The 20,025-nt window shown below is 37.8% G+C and overlaps 1 protein-coding gene across 3 annotated transcripts in view; it reads right to left on the bottom strand.

Moving 5' to 3' along the window:
* The window catches only part of LOC110829520 (aminomethyltransferase, mitochondrial), an 88,952-nt gene that overhangs the window by 1,414 nt on the left and 67,513 nt on the right, over window positions 1-20,025 (bottom strand). The window contains exons 1-6 of one of the 3 annotated variants that reach the window (XM_087347301.1): window positions 8,317-8,407; window positions 5,812-6,019; window positions 4,240-4,384; window positions 3,127-3,341; window positions 1,983-2,294; window positions 601-929 (exon numbers count right to left, since the gene is read on the bottom strand). In XM_087347301.1, coding sequence (XP_087203427.1) covers window positions 601-929; window positions 1,983-2,294; window positions 3,127-3,341; window positions 4,240-4,375 — 992 coding nt within the window. In that variant the 5' untranslated portion in view covers window positions 4,376-4,384; window positions 5,812-6,019; window positions 8,317-8,407. Of the gene's footprint in view, window positions 1-600; window positions 930-1,982; window positions 2,295-3,126; window positions 3,342-4,239; window positions 4,385-5,811; window positions 6,020-8,316; window positions 8,457-20,025 lie in introns of those variants that run through there. The other 2 variants (XM_022063278.2, XM_087347298.1) reach the window with 2 other exon arrangements.

The raw sequence follows: 20,025 nt of genomic DNA, 5'->3' as shown, positions 1-20,025 counted from the left end.
CTGGTCCAAAACACACCACACCACCATTACAAAACTTAGACTTTTGACAATGTTTAAGAAATCGATTCGCAGTTTTATGTTGAGATCCAAACGAAACCTATAAAAGTACTATGCAAGCTTTATACAACAGCTGCTGAATGCTAAAATACGTAGAACACAGTTACCTCTTCCTGTACAGAGTCAAACTTGTGGGTCCAAGAGTCTTGGCAGTTTGAGATAAGATTTCTCAAGGCGGCCAATATGGGTTGTTGCACTGGGCAGACTGGTGGAAGTTTACCGACGTTTCGGAGGTGCTAGCTGCCTCCATTATCAGGTCTTACTCAGTAAGCACTTATGAAACATCTACAAACTCCTACCAGACTACACGGCAGAACAGCCCAGAAGAGATATATCTTATAAATATTTTTGTTATTTTATTTGTGAAGGTATCGTGGTAATAGGACAACGTACATTGAAGGTGGTTGAATAAAGGCGCTTGAGCGGCAAAAGTCATCTGACTCAGAAAACGCGTTCGTTCTTTAAAATATTTTGGAAACTAAAATGTCATGAATATTAACGTATGAGAAGACCCTTCACCGAACTCAAATGTTTGTCATTTACCTGAGCGAATCTCTTGCTCCTAGCCCAGCTGGTTTTACTGGTGCCACCTCCGAAGCAAGCAGCAGTTCGGCTACCTTGACGGCCTGGTCAGCAGGTATCGATATCTCAACTCCATCTTCGCCAGTGTAACCACAACGCGTGATGCGACAGCCACTAACTCCTGCCACTGTAGCCAGAGTACTTTCCATGAAGTAGAGGTGGCTGAGGTCGACGTCAGTTAAAGGCTGCAGGACCTTGGCCGTGTCCGGACCTTGCACTGCCAGCAAAGCCCGCTCGTCTGGGTCCAGAAAACGAAGTTCTACGTCTTTACCTTTAGCTCGCATCGCAGCCTGAAACAATCCATGTATTGCGTGGAGTTCAAATGGGTGCTTTTTACACGCTCTGTAATCGTATTAAACAGCGAGGCGTCTATCGGGCCGATAACATTTATTATTACAAATTGCCGAAAAACAAATTAAAAACAGAATTTGGGAATATAATTGCCAATCAACATTGGTACCTTTCTTCAAAATAAATTAACACAGCCATTTTAACGCCAAATATAAACACTTTTAAGTACTATTATTATCGACGAAAACATTATTTGTATTTCAAGAGCAAATTAATTTCGCACTGTAAAGCATGTTTGAGAAAAATTTCCGATTGACGTGTATGGGTGTTTTTCATGTAAATCTTTGACTGTATATTTATTGATTCTTACGTGTTTAGCACCGATATTTCAGCTACATAAATTGAACGTTATCAATGTAAATGGGAAAACAGAGAGCGGCGGTTGAGGTCTAATTAATGGGCTCGTACCGGCAGAAACAGAGTGAATCTCAGAAAGGTCGGTCAAAGTACCCGACAGTCTGATCGAAATTTGAATCTCATTTCTACTAAAGACAAACCTGCTTTACGGTTTTTACAATATCCTTCTCTGCCCCCGGCAATGGAATTCAAACCCATTTCGTCACAATACCGGAAATGTTCCCCTACGTTTCATTCCTGTATTTAAAAAATAACTCAGCTACACCGAAAAAATACTTGAGAAAATCATGTTAGAAATAACTAAAAATTACAGCAACTAGTTCATTGTAAGTTTCTTGTACATCAAGGCATGCTACTTTCAACATTTGTAATACAAAATTAATAAACACATACAAAAATTATAATCCTCTCCTCACTTAGTTCTAAAATTGTATCCACATGTGTGTATGCATCACTTACTTACCCAAGCCCCAGATCGCGTGGCCACTGTGACCAGCAAAAATGCAAATTACATACAAAAAGTAATATAAAATACTGTATCTTGTTATCAATTTATGGTCCTCATAGAAATTTCAATAACGTTCTGGTCAATAAAACATTCCGCATTTTACAAAACAAAAATATGTTCGTTTCACCTGAGCTTCTTTCAAAAGTTTCTGGTCGTGGGACCTTCTAGACGCATTCGACACTAGGTAGTAGTACCCAAGCGTCGTCTTCGTGATAATGAGATCATCAAGTATGCCGCCTGTGAGGGGGTCGGTAAAGATGGACAGTGTGGCAGTGTTATCGGCCATGTTGATCAGGTCGGCTGTCGTGACGCCTTCGAGGAAGGCAATCCTGTCTCGACCGCGCACTTCGGTCTGCATCATGTGCGACACATCGAAGACCGAGCAGTGTTTCCGAGTGTGGATGTGGGAGGTCGCAATGCCCTCGGCACCGTAACTCACCTGACACAAACCCAAAATCATCAGCAAACATTAATTAAATCTTCAGCTCGTCTAAACTCTAGTCCAGTGACTACTATACCCAGAGGGTTACAAAGACGATATCATAAATAATTTACGTCTATGTTCAGCTTTGTCGGTTTATATTGGCGCTTTGACACACATTTGTGCTGAATTATCTTAATTATCAATTCGTTCTAGATGAACCACTGGCTCACACATTAGTTTGACCAACATTTTGTTACTACTGGCGTGAGTAAATAGTCCTAACGATGAGTTAAACCAAGAAGTGATGTCTGTCTGTACAATCGCTCAACTATATGTACATTCAAATATGACGGCCTGTGAAGCCAAACTGCAGTGTTCAGATATTTCGATCTTCAGCCTGAATTTGGCTGCTTATATTTTGAGGATAAATTTAAGCAGCGAGTTTTTTCAACATGATAAAGCACGCCCTCACTCACTATTTTCCAACTCTAACTTAAAGTAATAAAACGCTTTAAAACCCTATTTATTTTCGTCTGCACAAAATCTTACAGTCTGATTGTCGATACTCCATATTCATAAACATGGTGGAACGTCAGTGAAACAAAACAACCATCTGAAATAAAATATAGTATTACAAATATTTTGAAAGCTGCGAAACAAATCGGATGGGAGAATATGGAATACTGACTTGAGCTTGTCATTTTATTTGTTATCACATGGAAGTCCATTTTACTGCGTAACTATAGCCCGCATCCTTATTTGAGTGTGAAAATAGTTTCAGATACAAACAGATTATTAATGTCTACGAGATTAAAAGATACGTTGTTTTCCGGGTATAAATTATTACCGGCAGCAAGTAACCTCCGAACGGCACCATCTTCCCGTTCAAGTCAACGTGGAAGTCATAAAGACTTGTCTTCCGAGGTTCAGCAGCTGGGGCGGAGTAAGACCTAATCAGCCCAGTCACTGGCCTCGGCGTGCCCTTATTTGACAGAATGCATTTCCAGGAGTGGGACTCCTTCCTCTCCGACAGAGTTCTGTAGATGTTAAATTGTTGGAAATCTAAAAATGAAACAAATCATAAACAAGTAATGCATTACGGTTAATTGGTCTGCACATCTATTTTTGTACATCAATACAAATGTCACTGTTGCTATTCATTCGGTAGACAAGGTCCCTATGTTGCAGAATGTTAAAAAAATTGGAAACAAAAATTAATTTTCAAAAGATCAGAGGATTATGAAGATCGTTGTCCTTTGGGCTGTAGCTCCGTGTAGTCTGGTAGAAGTTTACCGACGTTTCAGAAGTATTTGCTGCCTACACCATCAGCGCACCATACACGACGCTATAACCCAGAAGACAGCCATCTTCATATTTGCCGCCTTGAGAACCTCATATCCTAGCAATAAGGTTCTTTAAATACGTCTTAAAATTTTCAATCGTCCCTGCATAGTCTTTGCATGTCATAATTCTTTATAAATAGTCCTATAATAGTTTTTTACGAAGTAACTTCGGGGTTCCAGAAATCCATTTTCCTCCCATAACTATCTAAGTCACAAAAGAGTGTTTAAAACAACAGAAGAACTACTAGTTCTTTTTCCAGTGCAAGCTGTCGTAACTTCCTTTCCGACTGCAAGCGTCCTGACAACCACCCGCGGTAAAAGATTTTATGTTTCGATACTCTGCACATTACCCTTGCTGATTTATGCTTTTCCTTTCCAAGACTACTCCCTTGTGTCCTACCCCGTCTATCCAGTCTGTTCACCGGAGGAATGAATTTTGGAAGTGATAAACTTCACTAACAAGAAGATTTTCGAGGTCTCCCCCCCCCCCCCCCAATGGGACTTTTCCTGTGGTCTCGGTATAGTAGAGCAACTTTCATGGATTCTAACGTCAGATGGTCAGCATTCATATTTCATTAGCTGTCCTGGAAGCAAGAAACTCACTGTGTCGCTCTTACCCGTCACATTCCTAGCTCCGCCATGTGGTACAGCGTTTGAGATCGCGGGCTTCCTACCACCGCAACAGCTCTTCACCGCCAGCGACTCTCCTGTACTGTGCAGACAACTTCCCGCGATTCGGAGAAATCGTAGCATCTCCAGTACCTGAGAAGATATGAGACTCGTGCAAACAAACGACAAAATACAACACACGTGTGAGGCTTACCGTAAAATTAAAGACACGAAACGTCGGTAAAACTACATGGCTTTATGTCCCAGAAGACTACTTACTATCTACGTTTCTTTTTAAATTTTAGTTGCGAAAGCGACTTTAAAATAACACGCTTCATGAAGTCCTGATATTTCACAACTTAATTTTTTATCGTGGATACATACAAGGATACTGTTTTCGACACATAAAAGGATGGGACCTATTTCGGTATATATTTTTAAGTATAAGAAAAAACAACACGGGTTATTCTTTTATATTGTCATTAAAAACTAAAGAACCACTAATAGGCCTGCTTACTGGAATCACTACTCCTTCCCCACTATATTTTAAATATCACTTATTTCGTTCTTCTAAATTGATTTCTGAGGTTGAAATCGGCGATTTGTAAATAAGAGCTTTCCTATGGATGTGTTTATCCTTTATCTGCCCAAGGCCTACAGGCCTACTAGAATCCTCATACAATCCGTGGGTCAGACTTTGCAAGCAGATATTTTGCCCTGGAGAATCGAACTCTGAAGTACACTGCTTAGGTCACCTGCTTTGCACTTGGGATATCCCTGTTTCGAATATCACCCCAAAGAAGTCCATCCTGATACTTTTCTTGGTTTCCATACGTTCCTCTAGCTGCGTATCGGAATAATAAATTAAAATAGGCCGCGTGCCATTTGACTATACGTAGCATATTCAGTTGATAAGAAGCCGTTAAATAAAACGCTGAGGCAAATATTTAAATGAGAACTTCACTGAGGCCAGCGAGGCGCGACAGATCAACAAACATAATAAGTTCATGTTTGATAAAGACTAAAAAAGGAGTTGTTTCACAGATATGGTATGAACCCTTATCTCGTGATACTGATATTTCCAGGCATCAAACAGCTGATAGGAGCATGATCAACTGATGATAGTCGTTTCTGTTAGTATTCATTCGGTTAAATTTCATGCAGGCTTCCTATTGGTTGACCTTGGACACCACGTCTTTCATGCCCTTTTATCTCTTACTCACTTGGTTGCTCTGCTCACGTCATCGCCCTTGATGTAGCGTAAAGAACGCCTTTGGAATTTGAATTGGTTGCAGAGTTCAAAAACCTTGCCACCTCACCATCTAAAGTATCCATAATTAATACAACTATGATCAAATTTGTACTCCAAAGAGGACACCTTCCTAATTTGGTCGATTTTGAAAATTACAAACATGGTTACGGAGAGAAGATTTGAGATTGGGCCTTTTTCTGGAAAATTTAAGGTCGATGGAATCTATACAGGTTGAACGTACACACTGAACATCATACTATTGATTTATACTTCCGATACGATACACTGTAGCGAATAAACGTAAGCTTTTACAGAGTCTTGGCTTTACCTAAATAAAATAGGTGACACATTCCGTGGTATTACTTCTTTGGTGGTGATTACTGCAGTTTATAAAAGCAATAGACACTGCTGTATGGAAAGTCAGATAAACCTCCATGCAAATCAAAACAAACTGCTGCCACATCTCCTTTGCCCCTCGTGGCACCAGTCCAAATTCTCTCATCCGCCTACACTTGTTCCAGCGATTGGTCGTTCAACTGTTGCGAACCGAACAGTGTATTTTAATATCATGTGTGCGTACACTCGGGAATATTCCCATTGCGTAACATTGGTCGCCTTTAAGGCAATTAAATTCACTGCACACAAACAGATTTCACTTGATATCCATGTTTCAATAAAAAAGAACAACACCGTATACACGATACATCGACCACAATTTCCATACGTCAACTGACACTGGTAGAGCACGCGACCGTAATCTTGAGACTTGCCAGGAACGCAGGAAGTCCACTTCCTCACTCCGCAAGTCTCAAGATTACAGTCGCGAACTATAGGGTATGTCCAAGTGAACAATTCACTGGTTAGTGTTGGTAATCGAGACTTTTCTTTTACGTGACTGAGGCAGTGCTAATCTAACATTAATAATTTATACAGGAACGACTTCACTTCCGCGATATTTAGAAAGAAAGTTGAACATTTTCTGCCAGATTATCAGTTACTTCAAGCCCTGTTCCACATTAAAATAAAAAGATTTTTCCGACATTTATTCATTATACACGGTGAGGCACATTACCAACGCCACGTTACTTGTAATTCGTTCTGAATAATCGTTGGTAAAATTCTTGAGAACTGGCAACACGTTAATTGTCCTTGTATGCCCTTATGAAATGAGATATATGAAAGAGATGGTGTGTGATGATATGAAATATATTAAACTGGCTAAGGGCAAGGTCCATTGGCGGGATCTTGTAAACATGTTAATGAAACTTCGTGCTGCATAAAAGACGGAGAATATTAAATTAGTTGAATGACTACTAGTTTCTCAAGGACTGCGCGGTGTAGTTACATTGCAAATGGTCACTACATAAGAAGACTTAGCAGGCTATATTAATTACTATGCATGGATGGTTAATTGAGAAGATTAATTTCATCGTTAAAAATAATCGTTCTGATATGCTTAGAAAGCACAGTACAAGAACAGTTGAAGTCAATACGCTAAGCAGATACGTATATATAGGTTAAACAGGCTAGCTAATCAAATAATATTACTTCGTGGTGATCCTGGTGACGATAATGGTTGATGTTAATTTGGTATACATTTCACTGGTAAAGCAAATTCTAACAGTTTTATGTGCTGTTTTGGGGAATCTTAGTTTCGAGTTGTGAGACAAATAAATGTACTATTTGGTTTTGACATTATAAAAAACTTTCTAAGGTAACAAGTGGTGATAGGTGTTTTTAACAGATCCGGACAGATTAACGCACTTTCTTAGTCTATAGCATAAAGTAGACTTTCTAAGCAGATAGTCCTAGCAAATTTGATGTAGTTATTATAATAGATGGTAAGTCAAATAAAGACTTCAATTTTTAAAAATACATAGACCCACAGTAGCCCATGAATTTCTCGTCAACGGATTCACCGAGCGGATTAGCGCACCAGCACTGAAGTGACAGGTTCGAATCTCAGCCGGATTTAGGTTTTATTGTACATTTAAACACAGTGTAATCAACAGTACCAACGGAGTTTCACAGTAACTTGTGAGATAAGTAAAATTATCGATTATCAGCGAGACTGTGGATTCGATTCATCTGAGAGGTCGGGCCACGACTTTTGAAAACGGTCAAGAATCCTAAAGATCTATAGAAGGCGAGAAATGCGTCACCAGATGGCTATTAGTTTCTAAAAATATCGTCTGTTATAGTCTTAAAATTGCATAAATTGCAAAGATTTTTAAATCTTATTTAGACGGAGCACTTTAAGCATTACAACTTTTAAGTCTAAATTTTTGAGTCTTTTGCTTCGAAGCTACAAGGGTTGTTTTATTTCCAAGAAGAAAGAAAAGATAAATTACGAAATAAATCAGGGCATCGATTCCAGGTACACAGAAAACCGGAGTTTCACAGTACAAATAAAAGTGATCCTTTTTTCCATTAACGTTTTCTGGTAAAACAATGCGTAATTGTTAATATGTTACAAGTAAGAGGCAAACACTCCACCACTACGGTTTAACGAAGCACCTCGCCACGAAACCCTAGGCTGTAGTGGAGGTATAGCTCCACACATTCTTAATCTTGGCACTTGATTAAGATGAATCATCAGCTTCGCACTTCCCAAACCGAATCCACTGGATCGGCGCTAGATGGGCCCCAGAGTAACCGAATCAAGGCCGTCCAGCCCGTAACCATTCACCAAATTGGTTGGTCTGTCCCGGCTGATTCCGTAAGGAAATAAAACTTCATAAAACTCGACACTTAAAACCAATGAACGCAAAACAGAACATCGCACAAGGAATTACAACACAAGCGTTTGTATCATGTGAACAAGTGAACTCACTTCAGAATGTTGTCGAAGGAGAATATAACGCGAAAAGCGACAGAGTTCCAACCACACTTCTTCCTGCAGTTACAATCTGTGAACTGAACTAAAAATAAGCTCCACTGCTGTATGGAGCAGGCAGCGGGAGTGTATGGACTGATAATTACCAGCTTGGAGAGACGAGAGAGGCCACACAGAGGTCAAGTATTTGATACGTGACAGCGCCAAGGATAATGGATCCTTTGCCACAAGCACTGGGCTAAGAAATATAATTTGTGTCCCTTTCACATATTAAATAGACAAAATGCAATGTCCTCCTTGCAGGAATCATGTACATTGGTGAGAAATGTAGACTTTTTCGCTTAATGTAGTTCGGTAGACCAACATAAATTAAACTGTGGTCTAGGGCTCCATGATTTATTTTACATTTTAAAAATTTCCTTCAACGTCTCTTTTCCTTAGTCAATTTCTCTTGTTGCATGTCCAAGATTTCCATTCCGATGTTTACAGAGAGTGATGGTGAGAGCAATCACAAAATTCTTACCGGAGACAGGAGCTTTTAACTGGGAGTGAGGACTTATACAAAATGTGATTTCATACAGAATTGGCATTTTTATTGCATTGTTCGTAATTAAAAATGTGTTTGGAAGATAGGCAACCAAAACAGGAACCTTTTAGAGATGATGGAGAATGGTGTTTACTACAGCAAACAAGCACAAATTTATACACACTCTGTATTCAGACCCATGGAAATTAGTGCACTGCCTAAAATTATTATCCATTTAAACTTAGGCCTGTTACCTCCTAGTGCCTCATAATGATTCTTTTGTGCGTTATGCATTTTCCAAGCAATAAAACGTGTTTACATAGATCACTTTATGCACTACATAAAGGCATGTACGATCGCCTAACAAATAGATCTGACAAAAGGGTGTAAATACAAAAGAAGTTTATATTATAGAAAAATGTAGGTTTGTGCATTTCCTATCTTTCCACAAGAAAATCCAAATACGTAACGTGTTAGTATCAGCTATTAACAGTTTTAAAGAACAGGTTTTCTGCTTATTGACAGGTCTATTATGAATCTGCTTTTCACGTCGTGGGACCAACATTAATATGGAAACATAACTCTTATTACAAACGTACATTTTGCTCAATTTCTATCTTGAACACAAGCAACGCTAAATATGGGTGGCTTACGAAATGCTACACCAATGATTCAGAGGGGCATGCTGCCTTCATCGTCATGGTGATGAGTACCAATGAAACATGGATCATTACCAACAAGACTACATGGCATGTCATCCCAGAAACAGCCATCTTCATACTCGTCGCCATGAGAATCTCGAATGTCAATGGGTAAAATTATTTTTTAGGACTTCTTTGCCTTCATCTTAATAACTTGAGGTGTCTATTGTGTACCTTATTTTGTAATACCGTGCAACAGAACCGACAGACGAACCTCGGAAGGAAAGAACTGGATCTGGTGGCGAAATTTATAACTTCAATAAGCACGGGAAGAACGAAAAGGGGGTGGCTTTTACCCCCCCCCCAGGTGTTTCACCCCTATGAGTTCACCCTGAGCTCCATTCCTCTTTTATTTTTTAGGGAATGGAATGGTTTACACACCCTAGAAAACTTTTTTTAGGAAAAATAAACTTTCGGTTTCCATCAGAAAGCTAAATTGTATCAATGACGAATGGTAACTATTACGTACAGACTGCAATGGAATGGCTTGAAGTAATGTTCCTCTAGCCAATAAACGTAATTTACAGGGAATTCAATGACTGACAGTACATCCAAATGTTAAGCATGATACACTTTCAGAGGTTTTCTGTTCCGTTTTGTATACGACTACAGCTGTATAATCACATGATTTGATTTTCGCAGTTCAAAATTACAAGCCCCATTTATCGCATTAAAAACGGTTCACCAAAATATCTATTTAATTAAACTATTCTGAAAGAGACAGCAATTTCTTTATTTGAGGAAGTAAATTATAAAAGACAGAGTAGGGTCAAGAACACTAAATGAACAGATGCGTTTCAGATTAGTTACCAAGTGAGTGGTAACGCGTCAGGAGTTAAAATTCCTGGTTGGGACTAGGCGTGGGGGCCTTTACCTAGGACTGTCCCCATGGAGTGCAGTCCACAAAACTACCTATTCCAGCGTCGGTGGCAAAGACCCACGGGAGCTGTCCCGGTCATGCAGGTTGCATTCCTTCTAGGATTAACGCGAAAGACAGATATAACGGGGTCATAAGGTGTTTCACGCTCACGCTAGAGCGTAAAGAACACCTAATAATGCAATTATAATACTCCACCGCGTGTTTCACCCTAAAAGGAAGTCTTGAAGCCATACTTCTGCACTACGAACAGCGTGTCATTCCTTTTATTTCGCAAATTATTTTTTTTTGTTTTCCTTTAGACTTGACATGATGGCTTCTAAATTTATTTTCTTAGTTATCTTTCATTTCTGAAGATTGTAGATTAATTTTAAAGAAATACCAAGTGTGAGCTTTAAAGTGTGAGAGAGATAGGAGAATGTTAATTTTCTCCCTTGGCTTCCAAGTCTTTATGCTACTTAGAATATACATTTCTGCTTCTAAAAATAAAATATGTTTCTTTATATTCTTTTTCTTTAGCTCTAAGGATTCCTTCCTTCTGCAGTAGAGCTACCAACAGCAGAATTTCACGATGAAAGGGGAAACGAGGACTTCCACAGTGTGTTCTGAAACAGTATTCCTGATATTATTCAAATATTAATCTAAATCATTTGTATAACTTCAAGAGTATCAATGTATCCGAGAAATACTTTCTAATGCACCTACTTGTATTCACATAAAGAATGTTATTTTGTATGAGTCTTAAAATTGGTCCCTCGCCATAAAGAAAGAAAATAAATTGAGGATGTTTGATAACACTGTGCTGCGGAAATTATTTGGACCTCAAATGACGGAATTAGACTAACAGAAGAATGGTGATAATTACAAAATGACAGTCTTAATAATTTTACTCTTAATTAAATATTTGTACGATAATATTAAGGGGATTGAGAAGATCAGGACATGTAGCACGCATGGGAAAGGAGACGCACGCATATTACTTTTAAAACCGAATATAAGAGACCATTTGAGGATATAGGTGTAGTTGGGAGGATAATATTAAAGTAGATCTTAAAAAAATATCGGGCAAAGATGTGAATTGTATACAACTAGCTCAGAATAAGGCACAGTGGTGGGCTGAACTTACGAGGTTTATGTAAGGCATTGAACGTTTTCACCAGCTATCAAACTGTCAGGTTCCCAAGAAGGACTCTGCTACGTGGAGTTCGTTAATCAGTTATACTTCTGGGATACAGATACATTGACATATCGGATAACACATTTTTAAATTTACATTTTACAAGAAATTCTAAAGATTGTATTTTATAGCTAAGGAATCCGAAAAGCGACCAACTTTATTTAACTTGAAACTGTTAAATACACTTGATATTTGCACCACAATACAATACATTTCGCTTTACATTGAAATAATCTGAAAGCAGGATGCATAACGAACTTTAAATCTTAGCCTACCGTATCGTGTTGTGCACTTTATCAATTATTATCTTAAGCCCAGTTTAAATAACTAATATACATCACTGATACAACTGACAGGATAAACATGTTAGGATAAGGCTATATAAAATTAAGTTAAATTTATTAAGTATGTTGCTTTATCTTGATGAGAATTCAGGTTCTAAGAGATTAGCTTCTGCTGAATTCTGTTTTCTGTGACGACTTATCGCCCTGGTGATGGAGGCAGCAGGGACCTCTGAAACGTCGGTTTTCTTCTGCCAGACTACACAGCGCGACAACCCAGAGACAAATATCTCCATGTTTTACTTTCTTTTTAGTTCCACTATGAAACTCAACGTATGCAATGCGTAATTGTGCCAATCTTGTTTCGAACATGATGTAATATTATATCTGACGGTCTACTGGGTTTGATTACGTATTGTATTGCTTCAGTATCAGAACATCAAGGTTAAATAAATTAAGAATGCATATTCAGGAACATTGACTTCAAAAGTGAATAATAAGTGGAATCTAAAAATGCCTGAAACTGTCTAAACATGGAGAATATAAGACTGTATTAACAAATTTCTTTACTTAAATTTGATTTAAACTTGAAATAGTGTTTACAATAGTAAGAACGCATTATTATGTAAGGCTAAATGTGTGTAAGAAAATAATGCAATATTTTCCTTATAGTAAGTTCGTTTGTGGGTTATTTAACGTAGCTGTTAGTAGCTGTGACTACACACAAACAATTACAAATTGGGAGAAATTATAATCATGAAATTACCACAAGAGGATATTCCAGTTATAAATAATGTTGCTATTTTTGTGTGCATATTTCATTCCCTTCATAATTTTGTGGGTTTTTTTTTGTCTGGACTACTTGAATAAATCATTATTCTAAAGATACAAATAAATCTGGCACCATTTCACGTAAACAGATATAAATCTGCAACGAATATTCCTCAACATTCGCATTTATAGTTCTCTGAAACACCCTTCACGTTAGCAAGCTCTGCCATAAAATATTTGCAACAGCAGATTTTTCGAATTCTCCTTATATCTAGATTTGCCAACCAACGTAGTGCGTGTGACTGTTAAGTATTTTCACGAATTCTAATCAGGCAAAATGTATTGGTTAGGGTCGTGGCGTTCTCCAACGTGGATTTAGACTAGTCCTGTTCGTTGTTTTACTATCGTTGATCTACACTTAGGTCAACCAAGAGGTATCATGGATTTCGAATTTCATTTACATTCATCATTGCCTTAAAACCGTGCTACACCACCCGCCTCACTCATTCTGCTTTAATTAAATTTATTATTATTTAGTGTTCTGTCTGACGACAGGTCCATATGGACCTGTTCATATACGTTCTTGGCAGATGATCCAGAAGTGGTTTGCCATTGCCTTCTTCTGTGTGTGAATGGAGTAATTGTTGGGATGCCACGGAGGAAAACTCCGTGTTGCCTAGACCACGGCCTTGCCCAACACAAGTTATAAATTCGGGCACCGCCGGGAATCGAACCCGAGACCCCAGGATTACAAGGCCAGCGTTCTAACCGCTAGACCACCGTGTACGAACCTAAAAAGAATTGAGGTAAACATACAAATTTGCACACCAAATACAAAGAGTTACCCGACACTTGCCTTTTTCCGTCTCTCAGTTTATTTCACTATCTCTTTTGTGTGCTACTCTTATTTTTGCCTGGAATATCCAGTGATACTCTGTTTAGAATAAAGTTTTATCTCAAAAACATTTTCCTACCCCTGTATGATGCTCTCTCCCGTACATTTTATGTTTATGGTTTCAACCCAAGCTTTTGTCTTCCTGATATCCTACACAGAACATGGCGTCTTCACAGCGGGATATAGGACCAAGTTTTACTGCACTACAGAATCTCATATCATCACCATCACACCTGTCATTGTCTGTAACAACCAAGGATACAACAATAGAAACACAGGCCCCCGTTTGTTAATGTATAAAACTACATTGTTGCCACGCCTTTAATCTCACATAAGCAACAGCGATGAATGTACGAAGCACCGGTGCGTAATGCAATGGAGTAAATTCGTAAATTGCCTTGGAATTTGCAGATTATAAACCTCAGTTCTTTGTCTCCTTGAAAAGTGAAATGTCTGCTATTTAGACTGTACTTCGCGTTCACTTTATCACATCTACTCCAACTGTCAGCCATGGTTGCCCTCATCCCCTGCCATTCAACACTAGCAATATTTATTGGCCTATCACAGAGATAAGGTTGGATCTTTCGCCATATCGGTACTTGAGAATTCTAAATAAAGAAATCGTTTTCCTCTTAAATCTAATAGGTCACTTTACATCCACGTTTCACGGAACAGGGTACTCTTTAAAATCTTACAGTCACTCAGCTGGCCAAAAAACTTCTCGTCCTTTATGTAATCACTTACTTATTATCGTATTCATTCCTGATTTATTAATAAATTATTTATCAACTATCAAAGTCATGTAATGTCGAAAGATACGATCACTTATGAACGGTGATAAGGAAAGAAAGTAGTAGTGGACTATTTTAAGATATCTTGGAGTGCCTAAGGAAAACTACAAACGCCTGACATGGTAGCCTGCAGTCGAGTGTAGATTTGAACACGTGATCTTCCGAATCCGAACCAGAAGCTGGCCTTCTTACTAATCAAGAGCGAAGTACTAACAATTTAAGCAGCAGGCCTCTTTGTGACATGAATTTATGCTCCAGTTTATAGAATACGTTAGTCTTTCTAAAGCTGCTGACTGACAGATATATCGACACGCTTTGCATAAACATGGAAAGCCTCAGCAAAGATAAGTTGTTGTTTTTAAGTGAGTGACGAAATCTGGAAGCCAGAAAATCAGATATCACAAAGTGATTCCATACGGCTGTAGAACAAAATGATTATACAGGCCTATTTATTATTACAATCTTAAGAATGAGCTGGATATTTCTGTCGGAAATATACTAAGCTTATGTGACAACACATCTTTTGTGTTGTATACTGCTGTGACCACTTTATGCAGTAAAATTTTGCCACTCAAGAAAACATACATCGATTTATGCACAATAAAGAAACAAATTATAGTCTCCTATCAACAAGAGCATGAACAAATTTAAAGGTTCCATGTACAATATTAATGGCATTACAGGTGTATATAAATGACAATACAATTTTAACCATAAATTCATACCTCTCATGTAACAAAGCAGAACGTAAAATATTAATTTCCCTTTTAACTTTGTTAATGAGTTTGACAGTTCTTTTAAATATTGCAAGCAATTTTAACAGTTTTGTTATGACTCTCGGGGGTTCTGTGAGTTATCACGAGTACACAGACCCTAGCAGTCGGTCTTCTGTGGTGAAGACTAGTAAGGCGGACTCCATTCATGATCTTTGCTGTGCAAGCTGATGTGGAAGAGGCTTCGCTGAAAATTATTACTCTATTAATATTAATCTGGGCCCTAGTCTACGCCATACATTCCATGTTGACGTCTCCATTATGCATGCCCCAGGACCCCACCTTGTGCCCTGTCTCCCCCCTGCCTCCCAACCGGAGTTAGGAGCGCAGTTTACACTGAGGTGATTGTTACGTAGTATAGGAGCTTCCGAAAATAAAGCTTCGCGTATCAAAATCCAAAACGTGTAAATTTAATTTGACTTTCTTAACGTTTCTCATTCTCGTGAGCTTATAGAATGAATGCTACTACATTTTTAAAGCTAGACGCTAATTTTAGAAATATCATACAAGTTAATGCTGTAAATTAGCCTCGAATTCTTGTATTTTGCCTGCACAGGTATGCAACCAACATGAGATGAAGAGAGTGTGGTTTGTACCCGTGTAATAAACACAACGTCTACATGCAAGTATTGGCCCTAAACTTAAGTACAAATTTTCTTCCTGCTGATTAGTGAATTTGTTGTCTACTTATAAAAGCAAAGAAACTGGGATTACAGTTTCTCACTACGGTGAGTATGAACATAACATTTTAGATGTCCTTACAGCCTCCATCATCAGATCGCCCTGATAATACAGACAGAAAGTACCTCTGAAACGTCGGTAAACTTCTACCAGAATACATTGAGCAACAACCTTCATACTCGCCGCCGTGAGACTCTCATAGCTCACAATACATAACATGTATCGAATAGTCGCGTTTCGATCTGTTTCAGATTTTTTGTAAAGAGAACTTGGGGCTGTTTCTTATGTTTATCATGGTTATGTTCGTGTTTCTACATTTTACAAGATGGGTGGAAGTTACACACCCCTGAAACTAAACTCTTTAGAGGTAAGGCGACTTTCCAGCATGAGAAGCCAGCTCTGTACAAAACCTCATTGAGCTCTGTAATCCCGTAACACATGATCATTAGCTCACAAACTACCCCTTTTAGCCTCCTTCCCCATAGGGTTTCAGGGTAAGCGTGAACTGTGTACATCGTGCAGATGGCAACCTTGATAAGGGTTGGGGAATGAAACCGTCCTTAATAATGGCACAGATGAGGGTGCCTCTCCCCGAACAGCAAGTTCGAACGAACTAGTTAAAAGGACAGAACCAACATAGGACATGACGCTTATTTCGACAGTAATCTGAAGCTTCGGTTCTTGGTTGGCGCCTTGCAGACTAGTTCTAGATCTGTTTATTCATAAGATATTCTATCAGAATACCATGCCTTTTAACTGCCTTATTACTGCGCTGTGAAAAGTCTGTTAAAAGGTGTTAAAATCATAGTATAAAATTATATTTATTATACTACTAGCGTAGTATGACCCGTCAAATTTTAAGGGAACTAAAATTTGTTGTGTTGAAAATTAATACAATTTCATTGCAACGTTATATTTTCAAATAGCATTGGAAGTACAAAATTGATAGAAATGTCACAGCTTCTGCATCCAGATCGGCTTTGGTTCCCACCCAGCCTCTTATCCAAGACTGGCACATAAAGTAAGATAGACTTCATTTTCACCTACAACCGAATGATGTAGCTGGGTAATTGTCACACTTGTATCTCATTTTAGCTCTTTCAAACTCATTATTCGTTAATAATACGGCGCTATATATACGGTAATATTGTTAAATAATACGTAAATAAGTAATTACATTTTTTTAAAACATAAATATACAACGAAGTGCAAACAGAGATACCTTCTAGTTGTATGTTTATCGATAACTATTTTATGATACAGCTTAGAAACGATCTATCGATTTTACTGCAGTTAATTAACATTAAGACCAACGAAGTCTGTAAGAACATTCCCAAGGAATATATCTGAAAAATATTTGTAATCCAAGGAGGCCAAGGCCCTACAAAAGGGCTGTAGTGCCACGGACTAGTAGTATTTGTAATCCACATTATTATTGCGAACACCTATCCGTTCTTATTTATATTTCAAAGAATCAAAACCTCTTCATTATCACATACAGATTGCAATTCAAATCATGCGTTCGTAGTAAGGCTGTACGCATTTGTTTCGCCTGTCTAGCTCATTTATCTACATCCTGCGACGTTATCAGCGTTGACTAAGAACTAGCCTGCAAAGAGAAGACAGAGAAGCAGAGTTTAAATTCCCGCAGGATTGATCATGTGATGAATGTGAGTCCCAGAGATTTTGATTTTGGTCTCTCTCGTGAGACAGCGCCATCCATCCCTCAAACCGTCACTTTGCTGGGGGATTTGCAATCCGTCTATAACCCCCTTCCACCCTTTGTTACATCCCCGGAAATAATTCGCGTAATGGCTGGGGCCGTACGGATTCACAGTGGACATCCAGCAAGGACAGAGTACACTTCACAGCACAGACTTCGCTTCCGTCGACAAATTCAATTTCGAAAATGTAATCACAAGTAATACAAATTGAAGGAAATGAACCTACAGAATACATAAGCCGCGTTCCGGTGTGTACATTTAGTCATAAATTTTCTAGAGAGGAAAGATTAAGGTAAGAGGAAATATGAAATAAATGAGCCGACATTCTGGCACGGATTATCTTTAGGAACCACATTTAGAAATAAAAATGTTTTTTTTAAAAAATGGCCGTCGTCATCAGACGATTCATACACTATGTGTGTTTATTCTACCATTTCCATGCTTTCTTTATTTTATATGAAAAAAACTAACTTATGAACTAAGTTTCTTCATTTGTCTGTTCACGCTGTGAAGAGATAGAGCCCCATCTCCGAAACGTCGTTTTACGTTTTATATTTTATTTACTAGACGATGGATAATATCCAAGAAAATTTTTATTCAAATGTCTCAGTTTGACAACTAATGAACTATTGAATATACGGTAGTAGACCATCGGGTTTCATAATAGACGGGGAATATAACTAGCTCAGTAAATATGAGCTTCACAAGAAGGAATTTATTCAACGGAGTTAGTTAATTAGTCAGTCAGACCCTGTAGTCACAACAGTACTAGTATGTATACTGAAAAAGACTTCGATTTTATAAATTATTCAAAGAATTTGTTTTAAACAATAACGGGTGTTGTTCAAGAATAAAATAACTTACAAATTAAATGGCTTTAAAATTATTTTCGGTATCCTGACATAGTTTTGAGGGACGTGGTTCTATCCACAGTTGAGACATACACCATCAAGAAAATTGGATATATACTGGTAGAAAAAGAGAAAAATATAACAGCAGAACGTAGACAAGTCTTTTGGTACTGTCGCAACATTGCCACGAATTGTAGCAAGCGTTAATTAGCATACTTACGTAGTTGCAGGAGAGATATATTGGCGGTAGACGAGAATGCCGCATAACTGGGTACCATGTGGAAGCAGTGGTTGTCTAAATTAACTGCAGTTGCTGTAACAGACCAGCCGTTCGTCAGTCCGAACACATTCCAGCTAACTGAGCAGAGGAATAATTTCTGCCTTTGCATCATGAAGGAAGTGGGATTCATCTTCTCTGTAGTGTAGTATTCAGAACGCTGAAGAATTCTATGCTATATGTTATATGGATCTTTAAAGAATAGGTAGGTTGTAAAGATGTGGTAAACTCCTTCACTTCTGAGCAACTGACAACTTCTCAATAAGAATTCCGCTCCACAGAGTAAGTTATACACAGTGTCCCATATTATAATACTGAAAAATAAATTTTGTTATCTATCTCCGTGTGTTGCGTTAACGAGGGGAACCTAGTGTGATCTACACTTCACATATGGCACTAGATTCGTTAATTCAATTCTGACGTATTTAATGGTTTATTTTATTAAAAATGTCAGTTTTTAATTCATTGAATGTGTATCATACATCTTTTTGGGGCACTCTGTATACCTTATAGCGTATAGGAGACCACCAGAAATATAAATTTAAATGTGTTTATTATCACGAATTCTCAATATACGAACCTTAGAATATTTTTAAGTAGTGACAATATTTTGCATAATGTCACCTTAAATACTGATAATACGCACTTCACGCGGAGTAGTGAACATTTTCATTGATGCTTTCCAATCAGTTATGTTTTACCAACAAAGAGAACAAGAAAATAAAACTGAACAGTTACCAATTTAACAAAATAAGGAAATCAAAGATTTAAATAAAAAAATTAAATCATTATATTATCTTAAATCATACTAATCATTTCGACTCCTAACTGCAAACCTGCACATAAATATATTTACTTTGTGACTTATATGGGTGTAAAACCCAGTCTCTCATATGAAAGGAAAAAAATAAATTAGGGTAGTCTATTTCAGAACGAAGTTCGTGAAAAATATTTGGGCCTTTGAGAGGACATAACAGGAGGTTAGGAAAAACTTAGTAACAAATACATTTATAAATTGTAATTTTAATAAAATATTTCTGCAGTTAGGAACCAGTCTTAAGTCAACAGTGTGTGAAATGTATACTGGTTTCAATCATTCCGATTTTAAAAAAGGAAAGCGGCAAATTTCTTAAATACCTGAGCGATAATCAGCTTCTGAACACGACTCTTCTTCATGCAACTATTTAAATGTTTAAACAAACAGTCCTAACTATACGCACCACTTACTTAAACATTACAAAATTCTGAACAAAAAACAATTATCAGTTTATCTCAGTGGTTGTGTTTTCAAAATTATTGAATGTTTTAACACAAAATGTGCGAAAGTATATAATATATTGTGCATGTGTAGTTTCACAAATGCATATAAATTTTCTGGGTG

This window comes from Zootermopsis nevadensis, unplaced genomic scaffold (genome assembly GCF_977971745.1).
Source record: "Zootermopsis nevadensis isolate Lab colony 2312 unplaced genomic scaffold, Znev_1.0 Znev_ptg000001l, whole genome shotgun sequence".
NCBI classification, from domain to species: Eukaryota; Metazoa; Arthropoda; class Insecta; order Blattodea; family Termopsidae; genus Zootermopsis; species Zootermopsis nevadensis.
The sequence above is the reverse complement of the archived record's forward strand: the minus strand, read 5'-3'. Positions and strand labels throughout refer to the sequence as shown.